Below are 22,224 nucleotides of genomic sequence, written 5' to 3' on the forward strand. Positions count from 1 at the left end.
ATTCTTTCCCATTGGGCTTTTTGCGAGGGTACAGGGACATGAGGCAGAGACAGGACAGGGGACTAAAGACCTATTTAGCACAGGAATCTTTATCTTAAGCCGAGGATGTCTTATAGGCAGCTTTCCACTTGGCCAGCACCTGGGATTCTGACTGGTTAGGTTGACAGACCAAGAACACTTCAAATTCGGAGTTGGGGTAGCTGACTTTTAATATTGCTAAGCAAAGACATTAGGAAAAAAATCACAATGTAGCAATAGAACTATAGTTTACCTTTGCTCTGTCAGAGAGAGAGAGAGAGACGCCCTGACAATGAAGGTCGGGATGGATATACTTCTTGGCCCCAGGAGCAGCTTTTAAAATAGCAAACATTTCATTTTAGGGATCATCCACTGTGTTGTTCCCCCCATCCCCAACTTAGTGGATGCCATGTTGTAAACTGTCATTAGTTCACAGGGGTCCACCAGCTGCCACACCCCACTCATCATGCCCAGGATGTGTCCTTCTGAGTGTGATTGTAATCACTGCTCATGGCCTGTATTTATCTTGCTCTTCTCTCAGGGGCAGTTCAGAGCTGTGTTCTACACTATGCCCTGTTAATGTCCTGGCTTCCTAGGATGGGAAGCGGGGAACGGGTGTCATTATCTCTCCTTCACTCACAAGGTAGATTGGGCTGAGTAGAGAGAACTGAACCTATAACTTCAGACCACCACATGGAAGGGCAAAGACGCCACACAGCTCAGAAGCACTGTGGACTGGATCCCTCTGGGGATGTGTCACCTGTTGTGACCCTGACTGGGGAAATGGGTGGCCTCTTGGGGAAACTAACAAATGGCTTTTTAAAAAAAAGTGGTCAGAGAGAAGAGGAGATAGGGCAGGGCTCCTCAGGGTGGTGCGAGGCATTGTGGGAACTTAACAGAAGGGAACTTCCTGGGAGCTGGGGGCATCTCTAGGGGGAGGTGGGGCCGAGGGGGTAGATGACAATGTGGACAGGCATGGGAAAGGTTGTGAGTTTTAGGCGAAGACAATGAAGGAATGGGATTCTCCAAAACCAGAGAGATGAGTGGAGATGGAGCAGTTGGCTTCCATGGGGCTTGGCTTTGCCTCATCCTGCGTCTCTTTCTTGGTCTCTCCAAGGGAGGATGATGGTGAGACTGGTGGGGGCTCACCTTCGGATCAAGATACCTTGACCTACCTACCCACTTGTAGACTGGGAAATCACCCTCATGCCAGCGGGAGAGGTTAGGGGTTGGAACCAGAACTTCATCTCCAGAGTGCCCTTGTGCCAAGGGCAATGGCCAGAGCCTGGTTGAAAAGGCCGGTTAGGCACAAGGCACAAGGCGCTAGGCTCTTTTTTTTTCCCCCTGGAGACAGGGGTTTCTCTGTATCTTTGGAGCCTGTCCTGGAACTTGCTTTGTAGACCAGGATGGCCTTGAACTCATAGAGATCCACCTGCCTCTACCTCCCAAGTGCTGGGCCTAAAGGCGTACACCACCACCGCCCAGTGCGAGCGCTGTTAGGAGGTGAAAATCTTCAGAGTAAAGTAGACTCACATCTAAGGCTAGAGTTTAGAGCTCCAGACTATGGCCCAACCAGACCAGCTCAGCCTCTCTCCTCAGCAGTACTAGCTGAAGTGACAGTGAGCACATCCTCTGCTAGGGCTCTTGGCCAGGGCCGAGCGGACCAGCTGAGTCCCTAAGGAGGCCTTAAGGGTCCTCAGAGTGGGTGGAGACTTGCATGTAAGCAGCACTGCAGAAAGCAGGTTTGGAGTAGGTATTTTGGGCCTCCCGGGTTCTTCACTTAACCCTACTATTGCTAAGATGAAGATGGTGACCCAGCCGGCCTTCACTTCACCTCTGGTCCTCGGTCCCATGCTGCTAATGTGCCTTGTCCCCCTTCTAAAAGTTCTGCTGCAGGGGTGTAGGTGCCAACTTCAGAGTCCTTGTGGGCTCTTTCTAAAGCTTTCACCTAATTTCTCTAATTTCACCACACACACACACACACACACACACACACACACACACACACACACAAGCATACCTGCATGCACACATTTAATTTGGCTCATTCCCTTCCCCTGAGTATTCAGAATAAGTACTGAATTCCTGAGGAGCCAAACTAGATCAAAGCCTTGTGGGGGCTTCAAGAGAGAGGTGACAGGGCCCAGTTCTGCAGCTGCTTGAAGTCAGGACACAAACACACACATACGAAGCTATATGTCATAAGCATTGCATTTAAAGCCACAGTGCAGGCAGTGGACTCAGCTGTGGAGGCAGGGGGGCCACAGGCAGGGGGCCACAGGCATCACGGAAGACTCCCGGAGGAGCAAGGAGAGGGTCTTAGGCAGTTCATGGTTTACGGCTCAATAGGGGAGGAGTATCTTCATCCTAGGTACCCAGGAGGATGGGCATGGTGGAAACTTTGGAGCAGGGACTTGCTAACTGTCTTTGTACTTGCAGCCACAGTACATGTGTGAGGCCATGTTGATCCTGGGCAAGCTGCATTACGTCGAGGGCTCATACCGGGACGCCATCAGCATGTATGCGCGGGCCGGGATTGATGACATATCCGTGGAGAACAAGCCCCTGTATCAGATGCGGTTGTTGTCAGAGGCGTTTGTCATCAAAGGTAGTTGTGCACAGCTGTTTGGACCTCCCCCACCACCCAGGTGTCTAGAGCAGGCAGCAGCACAGGGCAGTGGACGGTGTGATGAGGGTGGACCTGCAAGCTCATGTCCAGCCAGATGTTAACCCAGGCCCCAGCTACACGCTCCCTTTCAGGACAGCCTGGATCTCAACACTGTGGACTCAGGTTCTCACCTGGGCTTTGTTGACAACTGTGTGTTACCAAACTGAATGCCCTTGGGCAAACTGCCTCTTCACCTTTCTGGGCTTCTGCTGACTTATTTGCAAAGGGAGGTTGCGATAGCAGCCCTCCCAGTGTTCTCATGACCGGCTGAGTTATATAACTAGGTCAAGAAAACCTTAAAGGGCATGCCAGCTCTTGTCAGGCCTGCTCTAGTGACTGACACTGCTGGGATCTGTCACTCCCCAGGTGTGGGGCCCCTGTTGTGAGCAGAGAGGGGCTGCCAAGATCCAGGGATAAAGACTTCCTGTCCTGGAGGAGCTCTCAACCCTTCCAGGGCAAAGAACACTCAAGAAGAAACTCAGGGGCACAGGATCAGTGAGAGGAATTTCGTGAAGGGGACTGGTTCCTAGCTGTGTTGATCTCCGCATACACACACACAGAGCACACGCGCACACACACAGAGCACACGCGCACACACACACGCACACATGCACACACACAGAGCACACGCGCACACACGCACGCACACACAGAGCACACACACACAGCCCATTCTGTGCCTGCTGTTAGCCTCAGTGGCAGTGAAATCCCCTCCTCCCAGACTTGCTGAAATTCTGAGACGTTTGGACATTGCTCTATTCCGGTAAAATCAACCCTCAGAGAAAAGTCTAGATAAGCCACCTGTATTCCTAATGGGATTTGGAACCTGGCACTAGTCGAGTATGTGTTACCCTCTTTCTGTATGGGGAAACTGAGGCCTAGAGAAGAAAAGTACCTTGCCCAAAGTTACCCAGATGGAGTGAGGACCAGAGCCTCCTGTCTGTGATGCTGGCATTGGAAAACGTGCGTTCCCTCCCTGTTCCGACACAGACACACTTCTCTGTGGGCTGTGGGTCCTCACAGAAGCAACTGTAACTATGGAGATGACCTGGACTCTGGCTGGAGGGGCCCTGAGGTCCCCGAGTCCTTTCCATCATCCTAGGAAGCCTACCACGTTGGTCTCCCTGGGCAGGCAGGCTGGAGGGCAAGTGCCCACATGGTATGGCGCAGACTGTAAGGGTCTTCGCCCTCTGCTTGCTCACCTCCCTCTGTGCCTGGAGCACTGGCCAGTCTTGGGAAGTGGTCAGTTTTTGGTGCTCAGGTCTTGGGGGTTACTTGGGAAGCACCTCAGCTGTGGAAGTCCTGAACTGAACGTCCTCTCTTGGGTCTCCTTTTCAGTCTTTCCTCCTATCAGCCTTGCTCAGTACACATTGCTCTCTGTGTCCTGCTCTCTCCTCTCTCCAGCATGCCTCCAGCTTCTTGGGGGAACACAGTCCTGGTGGTCAGAGGTCCTGCCAGGGAGGTAAGGATCCGGCATTGCTCGTGTGGGCTGCTCAGTTGCAGGCTCCCCATCCCTCAGCGACTGCATGTGTCCCACCCCTGCCCCTTGCCTGACTCCTCTCTGCTTGTCCCCCCTGACTCCTCTCTGCTTGTCCTGTTGCAGTGACCACACCTGCTGCTTGGCATGTTGGGATTTGCCTGAGCCTGTGTGTGCTCGAGACCATGCACAAGGCCATCAGTGTGTGTCTGCTATAGCTTCACCAAATCTGTGGGATCTGGGGGGGGGGGGTCTCTTCACCCAGAGGGCGCACAAGGAAATGGGAAGTTCTGGTGGTTGGACTGACTTCATTTGAGTAGTGACAGCAAGAGCCCTGAACTCACTGAGAATTGTACTAATAGCCATTGCATCCTCACTCCAAGTCAGGTATGACCTCACCTGAGTCTGCAGACCCCTGGGTCTGTGCTTTCTTCTTCCCATGTTCTAGTTGAGTAGCTGGGGCTGGAGCTGGTGGCTCCTGCCAGAGCTCACAGCACAGTATTTGAACCTAGGCAGCCAGACCTCATAGACAACCTCTGATGTAGTCCTCAGAAGTCTAGGCAGAAGAGAGTTAGACCAAATCCTTGTGTTATAGATAAGGAAACTGAGGAAGGAAAGCCATTTACCCAGTACCTGAGTTAGCGTCTGTTGGGACTAGCACCCTCTGTACCCCAGAGGCCTGCCAGCTTCTTTCTCATTCTGGGTGGCCTCTGAATGAGCCAGCCTGACCCAGTTCCAGAACGTCTGGCTGTCGTACTATAACTTCCTTTTCCCTTTTCCATTTTAGTCTACTCATGTTTGTGTGTGTTGTATGCATGTATGTGTGGATGTATGTTTGTGTGTGTTGTATGCATGTATGTGTGGATGTATGTGTGTGTGTGGATATGTGGATCTTCAATGCATGTGTGTGTATGCATGTATGTGGGGCTCTGGAGTTGGTGTTGGGAATCATCCCCAATTGTTCTTCTGCCCTATTCATGGAGGTAAGGTCTCTCAGAGCTTGCCCTGAGGGTCCTGGCCCCACCATCTGAGTTGGGGATTGCAGGCAGGCTAATGTGCCAACCCAACATTTCTGTGGGTTCTGGAGATCCAAACTTTGGTCTTTTTAAAAAAATTTATTTATTTATTATGTATACAACATATGTATATTTATTTATTTGTTATGTATACAACCTTCCTTCCATGTATGCCTGCATACCAGAAGCAGACACCAGATCTTATTATAGATGGCTGTGAGCCACCATGTAGTTGCTGGGAATTGAACTCAGGACCTCTGGGAAGAGCAGTCAGTGCTCTTAACCTCTGAGCCATCTCTCCAGCCCCAAACTTTGGTCTTTATGTTTGTGCAGGAAGTCCTTTATCACTGGGCCATTTGCAGAGCCCATGACGACAGCTCTATAACCCTTTTGTGGGAGTTCCATTTGGTGCTAGGCTACCCAGTGCACACGTGGACTGGAGGGAGAGCATAGAGCTGCTGTGTTAGAGGGGAGCCTGAACTCACCAGCCTGACAGACCTGATGAGATCAAGTATGAGCAGCTGTTCTTCTGGGGTTCAGGACAGGCTTCTGATCTCTCTAACCCCTCCTCAATGACGGAAAGCATACCCAACTCACCGTGTTCCTATTCAGAGCAGAGGGACTTGGCAGTGTGACCCTCAGAGCATCTAGGACATAAGGTACACTTCCTTTCGGACTGGGGCTCTTGTTTCTAGGGAGGCAGAGGGGCTGACCTTAAACCTCACTGGGTACCTTGAGAGAGGGCTGCCTATAGTCATCTCAGGTTTCTGTTGTTCAAAGGGCATCATGTGTAATATGTATGTGTCTGTAGGATGGGAAATACATGACCATTCAACTTCTCTAAGGGTAAAAGGGGGTATTGTCCATCTCAGGTATTGTTTCATTTAGAAACAATAAGGACCGGCCAAGTGGTCCTCTTGTTTGGTGGCATTCCAGGAGGGTGAGGGCTCTGGCCTGACTCTCAGCCTTCTGGACATTTAAGGGGACGGTTTGTGAAGAACGGGCTGCTGCTGAGGGGAGTACTTCAGATGGCCTTATGGTCTCTACTGGTGGAGGCCTTGTCTGTGACTTTGGGACTCCCTAGAACTCTTGGTCATTGCCTTTGACAATTGGCGTAGGCTCTGTGGATGAGGAACCTGAGCCACAGACTATGTTTCTCAAAGCACTTGGATCTCTTTCAGACCCTGAGGGGTCTGCAGGCCTTGGGACTTCCCTCAGCCTTCAGCCCTCAGTTAAACAGCTAAGCTGTAGGTGGGACTAGGGGGCCCCACGGCTCCAAGCTCTCACCTGCAGATAAGGGGATGCTTTTCAATTCCGGAGCTGAGGCTATGTCTCTGGAATTCCAGTTTTTCAGCGGAGAGTTGGCAACATCCTTACAGCTCCTCCATTCCTTGGCTCAGCCAAGCTGCCATTTGGTGAACCATTATGATGAGCCACAGCAATAACGCTGGCATGGTCCAGGGGTGACATTATCTGATCTTATGGCCTGCTTGATAGGAATGACTTTTCAGAGGGAGAGCAGAGTGCTGGTACCAAAGTAGTTAAAAGGCATTGAGGGAAGAGCCCTGGAGCCCAGGCTGCTGTGACTCCTGCCAGGTCACACCATGAGCAGCAGGGGCAGGATGTGAGCCCAGCTCTCTGACTCCAGCTTTGGCCTCATCCCATATACTCAAGGAGTACCAGTACACCTGAGCCACTGTGAGAGAGGGAAGTGATGGGCCCTACCTGATTGGAGAACCTTTTCCAGTCAGCTTGGAAAGTGACCTGAGCCTGGAGCAAACCATTGCTGGCTTAGCAGAAGAATAAAGCCCAGGGAAGTGGGGAGGATCACACCCTGTATAGGAGTATAGGAAATATAGGAGTGGAAGAGCATAGGAGAGATGAGACTTCTGGGTGGGGTCAGGTGCCCCACTGAGAGGGCATTGGGAACTGAGAGCTGGCAGTGTCCTAGAGTTTTGACCCTGGGTTGCAGCACTATGAAGTGTTCCATAGCCTCTTCGCCCTTCAAAGGTCTGGGTCTAGGACCTCTGTGGGCCCAGAGTAACAAGCTACCCTCTTTTCTGTGGGTCTAAACCCTGAGGTTTGGACCAACTCCAAGTTGCTTTAAGACCTGTTCTCAACATCTTGAGCCTGAAGTCGTTGGCACCAGACTACAACATCTAGTTCAGAGGGCCATTGTGTGCAGCTTCCTTCTCCCCGTCCCTGTGCCGTCCATTTCTCTGGTACATTCAGTGTGCCGATGACACAGAGACCCCTGCGTCTCCAGGCATCCCCTGGAGCCTTCCAGACCTAGTTATTGCTTCTTAATTTGGAACCATTGTGGCTCCATCCTTGATGGAATTGGGGTAGGGGGTAGGGGTCCTTCAGGACCAGAGCTGCCCTCTGTTTCAACCAAGCTGGTTTCATCTTTCCTGCCCAGCTTTGGGAAGACCAGCTTGTGGGCTCTGAAGAAATGTGACCTTTGTTCACATCTAGTTAACTCTGGGAGAGGGAAATTGAGCGGCTCTGCTGCCTAAGCCTTTTCCTCCTCGGGGTGTTAGGTGTGGGAAGGTGGTTTCTATTCACTTCCTGCCAGGGCAATCCTAAAATATTCTGTTGTTTTTTAATGGCTTATTCAACTTTTTTAAAAATAAAAGAGCACCAGGAGCTCCTGGGCCAGGCTATGGTAGCATAACAGGTTTTTGTTTGGCTGTATTTTGCCCTGGTATGGCAGGAATTAGGTGTTGGCTTTGGCTCCTTTCCCAAGGTGTAGGCTGTCTGGCTTGTGAGGAAGGGATGCACCCCGTATGCTGCTACCTGGGCCCCAGGTTGTGGGCCTCAGAATGAGAGGCTGTCTTCCAACTAGAGAGGAGGCATCTCAGGACAAGGTTGGGTGTGTTCACTGCCAGTTCACCAAGCTTACACTGAATGCCAGCTGGGTGAGAAGACCACAAACGGTAGAGATTTATCTTCTGGTGCTGTGGCAGTTAAGGCAAGATGGCCCCGCAGGAAGGCGGTCTTGGGCTGGGGAGGCAGAAAGCATGTGGTTTTCCTGTGTTGTGTCCTGGTAGCCCCACAGAAGCAACCTAAAGGAGATGTGTGCCTTGTCCTCTGTCACAGAAGGGACAATGTGGCAGAGCAGCTTGGTCCATGGCACAGAGCTTGCTTGTCACACTGGAGCTGAGAGAGCTAGGCTAGAGTTGACTAGGCTAGAATCCCCGAGGCTCAGCCCTAGTGATTTGTGTCTGGCACCTAGACCTCCTTTGGCAAAGGTTCCACACCTTCTGATGGCACGACCAGCTTTTGGAAAGTGTTCAAACACACAAGCCTGTGGGGCGCTTGTCACACACAGCCTAGAGCCCCTCTCCTCTGTCCACGAAGCCTTCCCTTGGAAGTAGTTGAGGGTGTGGGTGTAGTTAGGGCTTAGGGCGTGTATTTGAGAAGGCAGCTTGCACACTTGTGTCTACCCTACCAGCAGGGTAGACAGCTGTAACTCAGCCATCAGATGCTCCAGTGACAGATGAGAGAAGAGCCTGGGCTTTGGAGAGCCTTGGTGGATGCCAAGAGCAAAGGAAGACGGGAGAGTCTGAGCTAGGCAGAGAGTTAAAGCCAGAGGACCAGCATCCCGTCTCGATTCTGGCACTTATACCTAAAGGTCTTGGAATGAATTTGTTCTCCCTGAGTTAGATCTCTGACCTGTGGGCCTGGAGAAAATTGTGTTTACTAGGAGGACATTGTGAGCATCATAGCAAAGCACTTTATAATATTCTATTTGTTTACTTAGCATGGTTTTTCTGTGAGCTGGTCTTTATCAGTAAGCCCCTGTTTCTGTTTAGACTAGGACCTTGGTCTCCTTAAATATTTTGAGACATATCCTTCCAGTCTCATTTCATTATAACTCCATAAGCTATGCATTGACATCTACTGTTAAAAGCTAATATTTTGCAAGGTGCAATGATGTTTACCTGCAATCCCAGCTGCTGGGGAGGCTGAGGCAGGGGATTTGCCAATTTAGGCAACACAGAGACCCAGTCTGAAAATTATTTTAAAACTATTTTATGAGAAGCCGGAGAGATGGCTCAGTGGTTGAGAGCGTTTGCTGCTCTTACAGAGGACCTTGAGTCTGTTCTGAGCACGCACACGGTGACTCACCACCACCTGGAGCTCCGGTCTCAGGGGATCGGATGCCCTCTTCTGGTTTCCATAGGCACCAGGCATGCACTTACTACATGCAGGCAAAACATATACAAAAAATAAAAATAAATAAATCTTTTAAAAAATGATGTTAGGGCTGGGGATGTTGGTAGAATGGTTACCTGCCTGGCATATACAAAGGCTTGGGTTTGTTCCCCAGCACCACATAAGACTAGGCTGGTGGCACATCCTTGTATTCTCAGCACTTCGAAGGTAGACCCAGAAGAACCAGAAGAAGTTTATGGTTATCCTTTAGGCTAGCCTGGGATACCTGAGACCAAAAGACAATGTAAAAATTGTGTTAAAACACATGTGTATACACACATATATGTGGGTTTAATCCCCAATATTAGAGATACATAGGTTCATATATATCATAACAATCCCAGAGCTGAGCATGGTGGTATACTTTTGTAATGCCAGCATTTAGGTGGGAGAGGCAAGGGGATCAAGGGTTTGAGGCCATTCTCAGCTGCATAGCAAGACAGAGTTTGAACTACAGAGACCCTGTCTCAAAAAAACCAATGAAAACACAAAGCATGCATTTTCACATTGGTCACATGGCGCTGTGTAATTGTCTCCAGAACTCTCTCTTGTAAACCTGAAACTATGTACCACTCACAATACTTCCTCCTTTTCCCCCTCCACCCCTCCACACTCCCACCTCTGGTGATCAGCCTTTTATTTTTGTAGTCTATGAATTTGAATTCACTTTATTAGAATTGCATAGTATTTATCTTGATTGTTTCCTTGTTTCTCTGCGTGTAGCCCTGGAACTCGCTTGGTAGAGCAGACTGGCTTTGAGCTAACAGATCTACCTGCCTTTGCCTTCCAAGTGCATGGACTAAAGGTGTACACCGCCACCACCCGGGTATATGTATCATTTTGTGTCCAGCTGATAAAATTGTACAATCATCTGTCGATGGAAACTTGGAGTATTTCCCTGTTGGGGCTGTCATAAATAATAGAACTGTGAATCTGGATATATAAAATTTTTTTCAAGACCCAGATTTCAGTTCTTTTGAGTTTGCCCATGGATCCTGGAGTTGGTAATACCACCTGCTAGCAAGGTGCTCCATACTATTTACTTCCATTTCATAGTCCCACCGTTGCCCACTTTTTTTGTTGATTTTGTTCGTTTATTTTTGTTTTTTCAAGACAGGGTTTCTCTGTGTAACAGCTCTTGCTGCCCCAGAACTCACCTTGTAGATCAGGCTGGCCTCGAACTCACAGAGATCCACTTCCCTCTACCTCCCAAAGGATTGGGAATAAAGGTGTGGGCCACCACTGCCCAGAAGTTGCCCACTTTTGAGTATGATCTGTGACAACCATTGCCCACCTGACCTTCAGGTTAAAGAATAAATCGGGTTTCTTTTCTTCTCCGCAGCCACTCAGGGTGCCCATGCTTGGTAAACCCAAGATCAAACGTCCTCTGTACATGCTGTGGTGCCCTTTCACCGGCAGAGTGGTTGACTAGAGAATGTTACCTTTTTGGAGAGGAAGTTTCTTAGCAAAGGAAGCCTCCTTTGCTCTGGACTCCACTTCTGTATCCAGGGCCCAAGGCTTCGAGGCTCCAAGGGTGGGGCTTTTTGGAAGGCCTGCTACAGGGATATAATGATTCATCTCAGACTGAAGGCGTTGCAACCAGCCTGGTGCTAAGGCCAGGGCTGGACCTGGAAAATGTGGAGCTCATGAGTTCCTTTGAAAGAGGCTCCTTGGCTTGCTGATGTTGTTTTCAGAGAAAGTCCCCATCGGCCAGGGGGCACAGGAAGCAGTGCCAGGGAACTGCTGGCTTCCTGCCTAGACCACAGGGTTGGTTCACAGCCACCAGGAACCTCTGGGGTGGACTCAAGAGCTGCTTGTCTCCCCCTGGACCTGGTGCTGTGCTGTTGTGTAGAAGGACTCATCGGGAGGAGGGAACTCTTAGGGTTGATGTGAGTTTCCAAACACGGTGGACGGGAAGTAGGCCTTCTTAGCCGTTAGATCCCAGGATTTCTGGCTCTGGGAACCTTATTGGTCTTAAGCATGTTGAAAGTTATCTTACAGGAGCTGGAGGGAGATGGCTCAGTGGAAGTGCACTGACTCCTCATCCAGAGGACCCAGGTTCAATTCCCAGCAACCACATGGTGGTTCTCAACCATCTCTAACTCCAGTTCCAAGGGATTCAACACCCTCTTCTGGTGTCCCTGGATACCAGGCACACACATGATGTACAGACACACACACACACACACACACACACACACACACACACACACACACACACAAGCAAAACCCACATACACATAAAATACAAATAAATAAAAAGAAAGAAAGGTATCCTGTAGAAGATCAATCACCTCAATGAGCACATCTGCTTAACTTCTACCTTATATTTCTTTTTAAAAAGGACATCATCTCCTTATTTTCAAACAAAATTTCCTATTTGTGAGCTCATATAGATAGTAAGTGTATAATTTGATGATTTGAACTAGTCTGAATACCCACATAGCCAACATGCTGTAAGTAGAACAGTTCCTCCACCCTAGAAGGTTTCCCAGCATCCTTCCCAGCTGACCCTCACCACCATCTCCCAGGTGACCCTTGGTTCTCTTTCGCTAATATGGTGACTGTCATATAAGTGAAATCATATAGTGTGTACTTTTGGATGGCTTGCTTCATTTGAATATTATAACTTATAAGACGTTATTCTGTGTGTTTGCGTATATCCATGTGTGTCTGTGTTTGTGTGCACGCGTGTATTTCATGACTACACATATGTGTTCTGCAGATGCATGTGCATGCCAGAGGACAGTCTTGGGTCTTTTTCCTCGAGGCCAGTTAGCGTCTTTTGAGACAGGGTCCCAAACTCACCAAATAGTGTCAGGTGGGGGACAGTCTGGAACTCACCAAATAGATTAGGCTGGCTGACAAAGCCTCAGGGTTCTGTCACAGTTTGTGAGTGGGTTCATCAAGAGCTTTTTGTTTGTTTGTTTGTTGTAATGGAGGGCTGACCCTCTCCCTGCCAGGCACTAACTGAGCCTGCCTGGCGCTGCTCATCAGGAATAACACGGTGACAACCCAGAATAAAAGTATATGAGCAGGAGATACAGGGCTGGTAATTTACAGCATTGGTAGTGCTCTTGCCTAGAGTGTGCCTGTCTGGGTTTCATCCCCAGAGCCACCCAGAAAAAAGAAACACAAAGCGGAAATGCAGCTAACATTCTCTGCTGAGTCAGAGGGAGAGGGTGTTAGCGACTTCCCTCAGTGCTGAGACAGAGCCTTGACAACAGCAACTCAAGGAAGGAAGAACCTATTCCAGCTTAAGGTCTGAGCAGAAATCCATGATGACAAGGGAAGGAAGGCATTGCTGGTCACATTACACTCCCAGGCTGTTCTGTAACCACAGCCCATAGAAGACCCACCCCAAATGTCTTGCCAACATTTGGGGTGGGTCTTTCTACCTCCATTTACCCAGTCCAGAAAATCCTTTCCACAGATATGCTCAGAGTTGTGGATAACATTATCACCTTGACCATCAATACTAAAAATATTACAGAGGGTCTCGAGGAGGAGGTAGTTTTGCTTTGCGCTTACTAGAAACAGTGGGCTTAGTATCTTGGAAAAGCATAGTGGTAAGCTTTGCCCTGGGGGTAGGGATGGGGGATGGGGAGGTAGGCAGTGGGGACAATTGTAGCACAGGGAGGAAGGTGGAGGCCCTATACCAGTGTCCCCAATTCACCTTTACAGCAGCCAGATCATGGGAGACTTCAGCAGCCTGAGCAGGAAGTGTGCAAAAGGGAGTCCACTATAGCTCATCTCCTGGTGCCACACGGCTGCTGCCTTGGAGCAGATCCACTCTGTGCCTCATGGAGTTGGCCGGCTCCTGTCACCTGCACTTAGTCTTCTGGGCTGGCCTTCTTGAACAATTTGTTCTTGTCCTACCTTCTTGCATGGTGGCATGCAGCACACCTGGGAAGGAGGTCTGGGCCAGCTGAAGGAGAGGTCATGGAGCCTGCCTCCTGCCTCCTTTTTCTGTTCCTCCTCCCTGGTCCTGCAGTGAAGATCTTTCTGCTCTCCATAGTGAGTCACTTGGCAGACACCATGTTGACACTCGTGGCCTGGGTGATTGGGTCTTTGTGTTGAGCAATGGCCTTCATATTCTGTGCCTACCTTCCCCCAGGCTGAGGTTCCTGGCCTTTGGACGTGGTCACACCCCAGCCTGGCAAGAGAGCGAGGTCACTGAATCTGTATGTGCTGATATTGTAGCCAAGAAAAACAATGCTAATTTCTTTCCTTGTATTTGCAGAGCACTTTGTACTTTGTGGGCCACGATTGGCTTCTTTTCCCACCCAGACAGCCTGTGCTTGTCTGGGCCTACTGTGTGTCAGGTGGAGGACAGTTGAACACCATTAAACTGGTGCTAGGAAGAGCCTACTACCGTCTATTTGGGAGATCATATGAAGAATGAGGATAAGAAACAGTGAGACATGAGAAGTATAAGCCACGACCGAGAGGAGAGAATAGTTGGTTTGTCTGGAAGAACCTCATAGAGGAGGTGGCATTCGGTAGGTCAGAGGATGATCAGTAGCTTCATGGACTTGGTGGGGTGGTGAAATCCAGGTGGGAAGCATTGCCCGCAGTTGGGAGCAGGAAGTTGGGGTGGAAGAAGCAGGTAGAGTAAGATAAGATGTTGGAAAGGTGATCCGGATAGCTCGTGACGGACATCCGGTGAAGCAACCCTAGTTTAGACCTCCTCTGTAGCAGGAAGCACCCCTGGGGACTTTGGAAAGGTCCCCTTGGAAGCAGTTTGGGGTAGAGTGAAGCGAGACCACAGGTAGGCCACTGTGGCCACCCACTGGAGAGATGCAGCTTAGAGAAGTGGGTGGAGGCTTAGAGAACTGTGTTCTCGACCCTTCCCATGAGTAAGTTGTCTTGGGTACACACAAGGTAACGTGGGGCATGGAGAGGAGAGACACACTGGTTCTGCCCATTGAGAAACCCAAGTCCCGGGGGCGGCATTCTCTAGTCAGGTCTGTGTTAGCTGCAGGCAGCAGACATGGTTCAGTAAAGCGACTTTGACAAAGCAAAGAAAGGAAAAAAGAGCGTATGTGGGTGGATGGATGTTGGCTCGTACATGGACTTTTCTAGGCGGTGGAGCTTCAGAGAAGGTGGCGTCCTGGCCATCCCAACACTGTTTTGGAATCTGCACTTATGTCTGATCATTATTCTATGTGGGCTTTCTCTCTCCCGAACCCCCAACAGTCTAAGAATGCTTTTCCTTCTTTGTCTTTTGCAGATTGGTTTATTAACTTTTCTTTGACCCTTGGAGCTATATGCTTAACTAATTTTAAAGACATTTTAGCTGCGACAAAGAAAATGACATGACATAAAATTTAATTTAATGTATGCAGTTGAGCAGTGTCGTTTATATTCACTGTGTGTGGACATTATTTTGTTTGGTTGGGGTTTTTTTTTTGTTTTCTTGAGACGAGGTCTTAGTAAATTGTCGCAGGAGGTCCTCAGACTCGTGATCCTCCTGCCACAGTGTTAAGTACTGCCTGAGTACTAAGATTATAAGCATGTGTCACCCAGTATGGCTAGATATAAAGCAGGTTTTTTTAAAGATTTGTTTATTTTATGTGTATGAATGTTTTGCCTGCATGTATGTCTATGTGCTGTGTGCATGTGTGCCTGATGCTCACTGAGGTAAGAAATGGGCATTGGCTCCCCTGGAACTGGAGTTACAGGACATTGTGAGATACCATACAGCTTTTTGGAAGAGCAACAAATGCTTCTAATTGAAGAGCCAGTTTCTTTAGCCCAAGACATTTTTGAAGGCAGATTTTTCTCTAGCATTTCCAGGTTAGCCACTAGCACCCATTTAACAGTGCCAGTGAGATGAGTAGCAACTGGGAGACTGGTTCCTATTGGCCCACATGGAGCCATGTTGCTACCCCTAGTTTGTCACCCTGAAGGGTGATCAGAGGAAAAGCAGATTGTCGCCGCTGAAAGACAGGGCCAGAGCCGCAGGTATCCACTGCAAGCAGATAGCATGTCAACACAGATAACTGCCTGGAGGTGAGCGGTGAGCTCCACGGGACTGATCTTCTGCTGGACTTGTGCAATGGGCAGGGGCGGCATGGTAGGACCATGATGGTGGCTCATGATGATGTGGGGCCCCAGTGCCCTTTCTTGGCTCATTGCTTGCTCCCAGCTGCTGCTAACACCACTGTTGCTCCAGCTTCCCCTCCCCTCCGTGGACCTCAGCCTTCCACTGGCTGCTCCATGTCATACATCCCCTCAGATGCACCTACCCTGTGCCCGTGAAAGACCTGGAGTCCAGGCCTAAGCAGGGCAGGTCTGAGGCTTTCTGTTTCTCTGCAGGCCTCTCCCTGGACCGCCTGCCCAACTCCATCGCCTCCCACATCCGCCTGACAGAGCGGGAGGAGGAAGTGGTTGCCTGTTTTGAGAGGGCCTCCTGGGTGGCTCAGGTGTTCCTGCAGGAGTTGGAGAAGGTGAGCTGGGAATAGGGGTGCTATACAAGCAGCTGCTCTCTCTTGACCACAAACCGGGTACTAGAAGAAGGCACCTCCGCTCCTGACATGCCACTCCTTTGGTTGGAGAACTCATCATGGTGCCGTGGTTATGTTAGGGACTCTGCCTGACTGTTCTGGAACTCTCTCAGTGAACCAGGCTGGCCTTGAACTCAGAAATCCACCTGCCTCTGTCTCCTGAGTGCTGGGGTTAAAGGCATGCAGCACCATCACCCAGCAGATAGAAGGTTCTTTAGCAGAGTGAGTTAGAATTGGTGCATGAAGGAAGGGGTGGATGGGAACTGAGACCCATAATAGTCCAGACGATAGCCAAACATCTTTGTGTAAATGGCAGAGTTAGCCGCCACCAGTTCTCAGAATTGGCCCTTCCAGAATAGTCTACCTTGGGCCAATCATGTCATTAATCAAGGGACTTTTGACCCCGGTGCTATTGACTTTTGAGTCTGGAATCTTCTTTGCTATGAGAGTCACCCTAGTATTTATTATATGATTTTAGCAGCTCACACCCCAAATTGGAACAACCAGATGTCCTCTGAGGGCCAAATCTCTCTACCCTGGAGCCTCTTGACTTGGTTGGCTATCAAGAAAAGAGGAGAGATTACAGTCAGGCCTCAGTACCCATTTTCTGGCAGAGGCTGTTCAGAGATTTGGTTGAGTTGACCCTCACAAAGGTCACTGGGATCGCTGATGGACAGCTATGTCAGGAGCTCCTTCCACTTCTCATTTTCATAGACATCATGCGCTTTTCCCCTGATGTCCTGGCAAGCCTCCTCTGAACTCTTAGATGACACCGTACCTTTACTCTTCCTCCTCAGACTTCAAACAACAGCGCGTCTCGGCACCTAAAAGGCAGCCCCTCAGCTGACTATGAACTCACTTACTTCTTGGAAGCTGCCCTCCAGAGTGCGTATGTGAAGAACCTGAAGAAAGGGTAGGTGCTGTTGGTCTAGGAAGCCCTGGATGTTTCTCTCTGGGCCCGGGCTTTCCACACCTGCCTTACTCGGTTCCGGCTGTTTTCCTGTGCATGTGTGCATGTGTGTGCACTCTCCTAGAGAACTACTTAGAGCTAGCTTGCTTGGGTCATGCCCATGTTGGATGGGGTGTTCAGAAGGCCATGTCATAGGAACAATTGAAGCAGTAAAACCTGGGCATGAACGGGAGGAGCCCAGACAGGCATTTGTGGAGAACCAGAAGTGTTTCTCTTCAGAGGGACCAATGGGAGCTGGTGCTGGGGGCAGGGGCTCACCAGCCAGCACCCACCGGGTGGTGGTCACTGTGAAGTTATAGGCAAAGTCATTTCATTTTTCTTAGCCTGGTTCTTGCTCACTTAAGTTTTCAATGGATCATAAAGGCGTGAAGGGCGGGGAGGGTGAAAACATTCTTTTGAGGAGCCATCGTCAAAGAGGGAGCAGGAAGCTTGTATTCCTGTGCAGTGCCTTGCGGCCCAAAATGTCAGTCTTCGTCATCTGTTTCTGTGAATAATGAGGGGGTGGCTGGTGTTCTGTGCCAGGCTGAGAGTGGTGGCTTCTGGTGCGTGGTGGGTGATCCTTTTAAGGGAGCAGTGGAATCAGGAGGGCACCCTACAGGCAAGCATGACTCAGAGATGAGCCTGCAGGCTTCCGTGCAGGTGGAGGTAGGGGTTCCTGGCTGCCCCTGCAGCAGAGATTTGGGGCTTGCTCAGCTTCTTGGCATCATTACAGTCTCCTCTGGACACTGTGGATTGGGGCTGGATGATGTCACTGACGGGACTTGTGTACTCAGTGCAGCCTGTTTCCAAGGAGGAGAAGGCATGTCTTGTGTCTCCCCTCCCCTCCCTTGTTCTCACAGCCAGCCAGTAGATATTACACAGATATTACCTCTCTTTCAAGGTGGCCAAGGGTCAGATCATGGTCACATGACTTCCTTCCCACAGGGACTCTAAAGTCCTTGTGTCATCTTTGGTATGACACATTTTAGAAAGTGTCGCTTTATTCTTATTATTTAACCTGCGTTTGAGCAGATCAGTTCCTACACATGGCATCTGTTTAGTTAGAAAAGCAAACACCACTTTTTCTCTACTCTTATGCTCAACACAGATTACATCTATGATAAAAGGTGGGGTTTCCCCCACTCTGGGCGAGCTCTGTAGGGGGTGTCCCTTACAATTTAGTTCAATCTTGACATTAACCAATAGGCTCAGAGCCGTAAGACTATCTATCAATCTACTCACAAAGCAGGTGCCAGGCCACCCAAAACTTTTGTCTCACTTAGCTGCAAACTACAGCTTCTATGACCTGTTTTCAGGTTCAGTGATTTGCTAGATCAGTCCACAGACGTAGGAATGGTTCATTTCCTAGATTACCTGCTTCTCACACAGTGATCCAGAGGAGGAGATGCAGTAGCAGGGCCCGGAGGCTCCATGCCATGTCAACGAATCACCCCACCCCCCCATGTGTCCTGCTTCCTGAAAACTCCCTAGACCTGGTGCTTTGGGATGCTCTGTTGTGACACCAGCATCCTGATAGGTGCTCACTTATGGTTGATACCCACAATGCCTTGAGGCAGGCATGGTCCTTCTCGCTATTTCACAAGCAAGGAAAAATAGGTTTGGAGAGTTTGGGGACTTGCCTGTGGTCACATAGACTCTGGCAGGAGAGTGTGGATTCTCTCCCAAGGATAGCGCCTTTAGGACTATACTTCAAACCCTGGTGCCCTGCCAGACATGAGGAATGTACAGAGGTAAACTGTTTCTACCTGGGTACCCTATATGCTGTTCAGGAATTCTTGCGGTATCCCTATCACCAAGCGTCAGGGGCATAGGTCTCCCCAAGGCCCAGGCCACATGCTTACCTATATCCATCTCAGCTTCTTCTACCTCCCAGGAGTGGCTTCACAGAGCCAAGCTCCAAAATCTGGGGAGGAACTCCACTTTTGTTCCAGGCACTGAGGACGGAGTTCAGAGTCATCCCTCATCCGGAAAGCACAGCTCTGTGCAGGGACATTTGGTTGAGCGGGGACACCCTTGTTAGGAACACTGGCCCCCTGCTGTGCTGGAGGCCCAGGGCACTTGGAGCACCCATACACCAAGTGATACAAACAAGGGTTCGAGATCAAATGAGGTCTAGAGAACTTTACAGCCTTTGCCTCCTCTGAGAGGTTTGGTCTCTGTCTCAAAAGTCTATGTCTTTCAACTCATTGTTTCCTAAGCTGATGTGGCCAGAACCCTTTCCCAAAGATTGGCTGTTCCTAGTTTCTGAGTCTCTATCTAGGGCCTAGCTAAAGCCTGCTGTTCCTAGCTGCAGGCCATGGGTCGTTGTGTGTCTGTGCCCACCTAGCCCTGGGTTGACTTCAGGAGCAGTGAGCTCAGCCATATTCCCCTCCACTCCCACAGTAGGCAACTTCCTGAGAGTGAAAGGTGGCCATGACACGACAGGCTCACATCCCCAGCAGCATATATGTTGGTTTTAGAAGGGGGGAGATAAATTGATATGTAGGTATATGTAGGTGGACTTTTCTGTCCCACCAGCTGCTCCCTAAATAACCACACAGAAACACATTATTAATTATAATGCTCGACTGAGAGCTTAGGCTTGTCTCCAGCCTGCTCTTACAACTTAAATGAACCCATTCCTATCATCTGTGTGCTGCCCTGAGGCTTGTTTACCTCATCTATGAACTTCCCATGTTGCCTCTTCCTGGTCTGGCTCACAACTCTCGTGACTCCCTGACTCTGCCCTTTCTTTTTCCTAACATTCTCTCTGTCCCCCAAATCCTGCTTAGCCATTGGCCGATCAGCTTTTCATTAACAATGAGAACAACACATCTTCACAGTGTACCGGAGCATTATTCCACTCGTGTGTGTATGTTAGAAAACACACCCAGCAGACCTCAAGATATCCCTGGTGATTATCCAGGGCAGGGGTTGAGCTGACCACCAGCGTTGACCAATCATGGCTGTGTAGTGGCCTCCATATGAGCTGACCACCAGCGTTGACCAATCATGGCTGTGTAATGACCTCCGAATGAGCTGCTCACCAGACTTGACCAATCATGGCTGTGTAACGGCTTCCGTATGAGCTGCTCACCAGCGTTGACCAATCATGGCTATGTAGTGGCCTCCGTATGAGCTGACCACCAGCGTTGACCAATCATGGCTGTGTAGTGGCCTCCATATGAGCTGACCACCAGCGTTGACCAATCATGGCTGTGTGATGGCCTTCGTAAAAATCGACCGCCCTTGCTGCAGCCAGTGCTTGTGAGGCCATGAATGTGTCCCCTCTTCAAACCTGTTTTCCTTGCTTGTGAAATAGCAAGGAGGACCATGCCTGCCTCACAGCATTGTGGGTATTAAACCCACAAACCAGACTGCTGGTGTCACGAATTCTTGGACCATCAAAACCAGTAACATTGTCGCTGGTTTTAGTATTTTTTTTTCATTCAGTTCATGGTTGAATAAGCTGCTAGCCTAGGTATAAATTTTACACTTTTAATTTTTCTTATTTTAGTCTCATGAGTACAAGGCCAGGCAGTATGGTGTCCCCATTTAAACACAGATGTGGTTAAGTGCCCAGACAGTTACTACTCAGGGTGGGGCTGCCCACAGCCCTGGACTTCCCAGACCACCTGTGGCTATGGAGGGGACCCAGAGTACACAGAGGCACTGAGGAGCCCAGCTGTCCCTACCCACCGCCACATCTGTTTTTATGTTCTGGTGCTTTTTGAGTTGACAGTCATCGGTTTCAGAGACACAGTCTGGTTCCTGTTTTCACTGCCTAGAGACCGTGGCTTGGGTCTGCCGTTGTCCTGGCCTTGCTGTGTCTGAGAGGCCTTCTGACACCCCTCCACTCAGGAGCATCTCTAGTTGCTAGGTAGAAGTCCTCAAGGGTGAGAAAAGATGATGGCACCTTAAGACCCCTGCCTTGGAGCTTTGCGGGAAAGGTCAGGGTCATTTGTTTAAGGCTGTCATCCCTTTATGAAGCCCCATGTGAGCCTGCACAGCAGATGGGCATTGCCTGTTTCTGTAAATAAAGCTGTCATCAGAACAGCCACACCCATTCATTCATTTGGGAATCGTCTCTCTGCACACACCCTGTGTTTATCATTTTGGGGGGTAGAGGTGGTGGTAGTAGTGGTGTTTCAAGACAGAGTCTCACTGTGTAGCCCTGACTGTCCTGGAACTCCCTATGTAGACCAGGCTGGCCTCAAACTCACAGAGATGTAGCCTCTGCCTCCTGAGTGCTGGGATTAAAGGCATGCGCCACTACGCCCTGCTTATATTTACCGTCTATATTTGTAGACAATTTACTGACCCCTAAGTAGAGCTTAGGAGTCTCCAGGAGCCTCAGAACACAATGAAAGAGGATGTTCTTATATATGGAGGTCTTGTGGAATAAAACTTGTAGGAAAGGGACAGGTCTAATTTCAATATTCTCTCTCCAACCATTCATTTAGTAAATAATCCTTCTAATAATCTGTGCTACTTAAACTACATGCTGAATTTCCACCAGACATGTTTTTGTTGTTGTTTTTCAAGACAGGGTTTCTTTGTATAGCCCTGGTTATCCTGGAACTCACTCTGTAGACCAGGCTGGCTTCAAACTCAGAGATCCACCTGCCTCTGCTTCCCGAGTGTTGCGATTAAAGGAATGCACCTGGCTAGTCAGATACTAGTTAAATACTTTGTTTGCATAGTTAAGTCCTTGAAACAGCTCTCTGAGATGGTAGTTAGTATCTCTACTTCTCATGGGAAACAGAGGCAGAGAATAAAAGTAACTTTGTCTTGGCTGGAGCTATCAGCTCATGGGATCTGTCTGATTGACACATGGATCTGTCTGATTGACATTTGGAGCCTGCCTTCCTTTTGAACTCTATGCAGCCGAGACTGATCTTGAACTTCCAATCTTTCCATCTCTGCATCCTGAGTGTCGGTCTTAATAGGTGTGTGCCACACAGCCAGTTTATGTGGTGCTGGGATCGAACCTACGGTTTACGCTTGCCGAGTGAGTACTCTACCAACCCAGCTGCAGCCACGGTCCATAGCTGCCCAGCACTGCTCCTAGCAGAAGTCCTCTGACTGTGACCTTGCCCGGCCCTCCAAAGCCTGCAGCTTAGCGGTGGTTTCCCAGAGCCTGTGCACGCTTGGCTGATGCTGGGCACCTGCTGTGAAAAGTCAGTGGGCGTTAGAGAAAGTTACGAGTGAGTGGACTGGGAATCCACTGAGGTTTTCTTTACTCTGTCTCTGCTCCCTCGGCTCTTCGTCCTCTGCCGTCCAGGGACTGTGAGGGTTCAGTGAGAGGAAGGAACAGGCTTTGTCTGGGGGAGACACTGCTGTTTACCCCCTCCCCACACACACCTTGA

General features: G+C 49.6%; 1 protein-coding gene across 3 annotated transcripts in view; it reads left to right on the top strand.

Moving 5' to 3' along the window:
- The window catches only part of Ttc7a (tetratricopeptide repeat domain 7A), a 104,480-nt gene that overhangs the window by 9,120 nt on the left and 73,136 nt on the right, over positions 1–22,224 (top strand). For 2 of the 3 annotated variants that reach the window (XM_005354709.3, XM_005354710.3), the window contains exons 3-5: positions 2,458–2,626; positions 15,719–15,849; positions 16,704–16,819. In XM_005354709.3, coding sequence (XP_005354766.1) covers positions 2,458–2,626; positions 15,719–15,849; positions 16,704–16,819 — 416 coding nt within the window. Of the gene's footprint in view, positions 1–2,457; positions 2,627–4,090; positions 4,149–15,718; positions 15,850–16,703; positions 16,820–22,224 lie in introns of those variants that run through there. The other variant, XM_026782943.1, reaches the window with a different exon arrangement.

This window comes from Microtus ochrogaster, chromosome 16, assembly GCF_000317375.1.
Source record: "Microtus ochrogaster isolate Prairie Vole_2 chromosome 16, MicOch1.0, whole genome shotgun sequence".
Lineage (NCBI taxonomy): Eukaryota > Metazoa > Chordata > Mammalia > Rodentia > Cricetidae > Microtus > Microtus ochrogaster.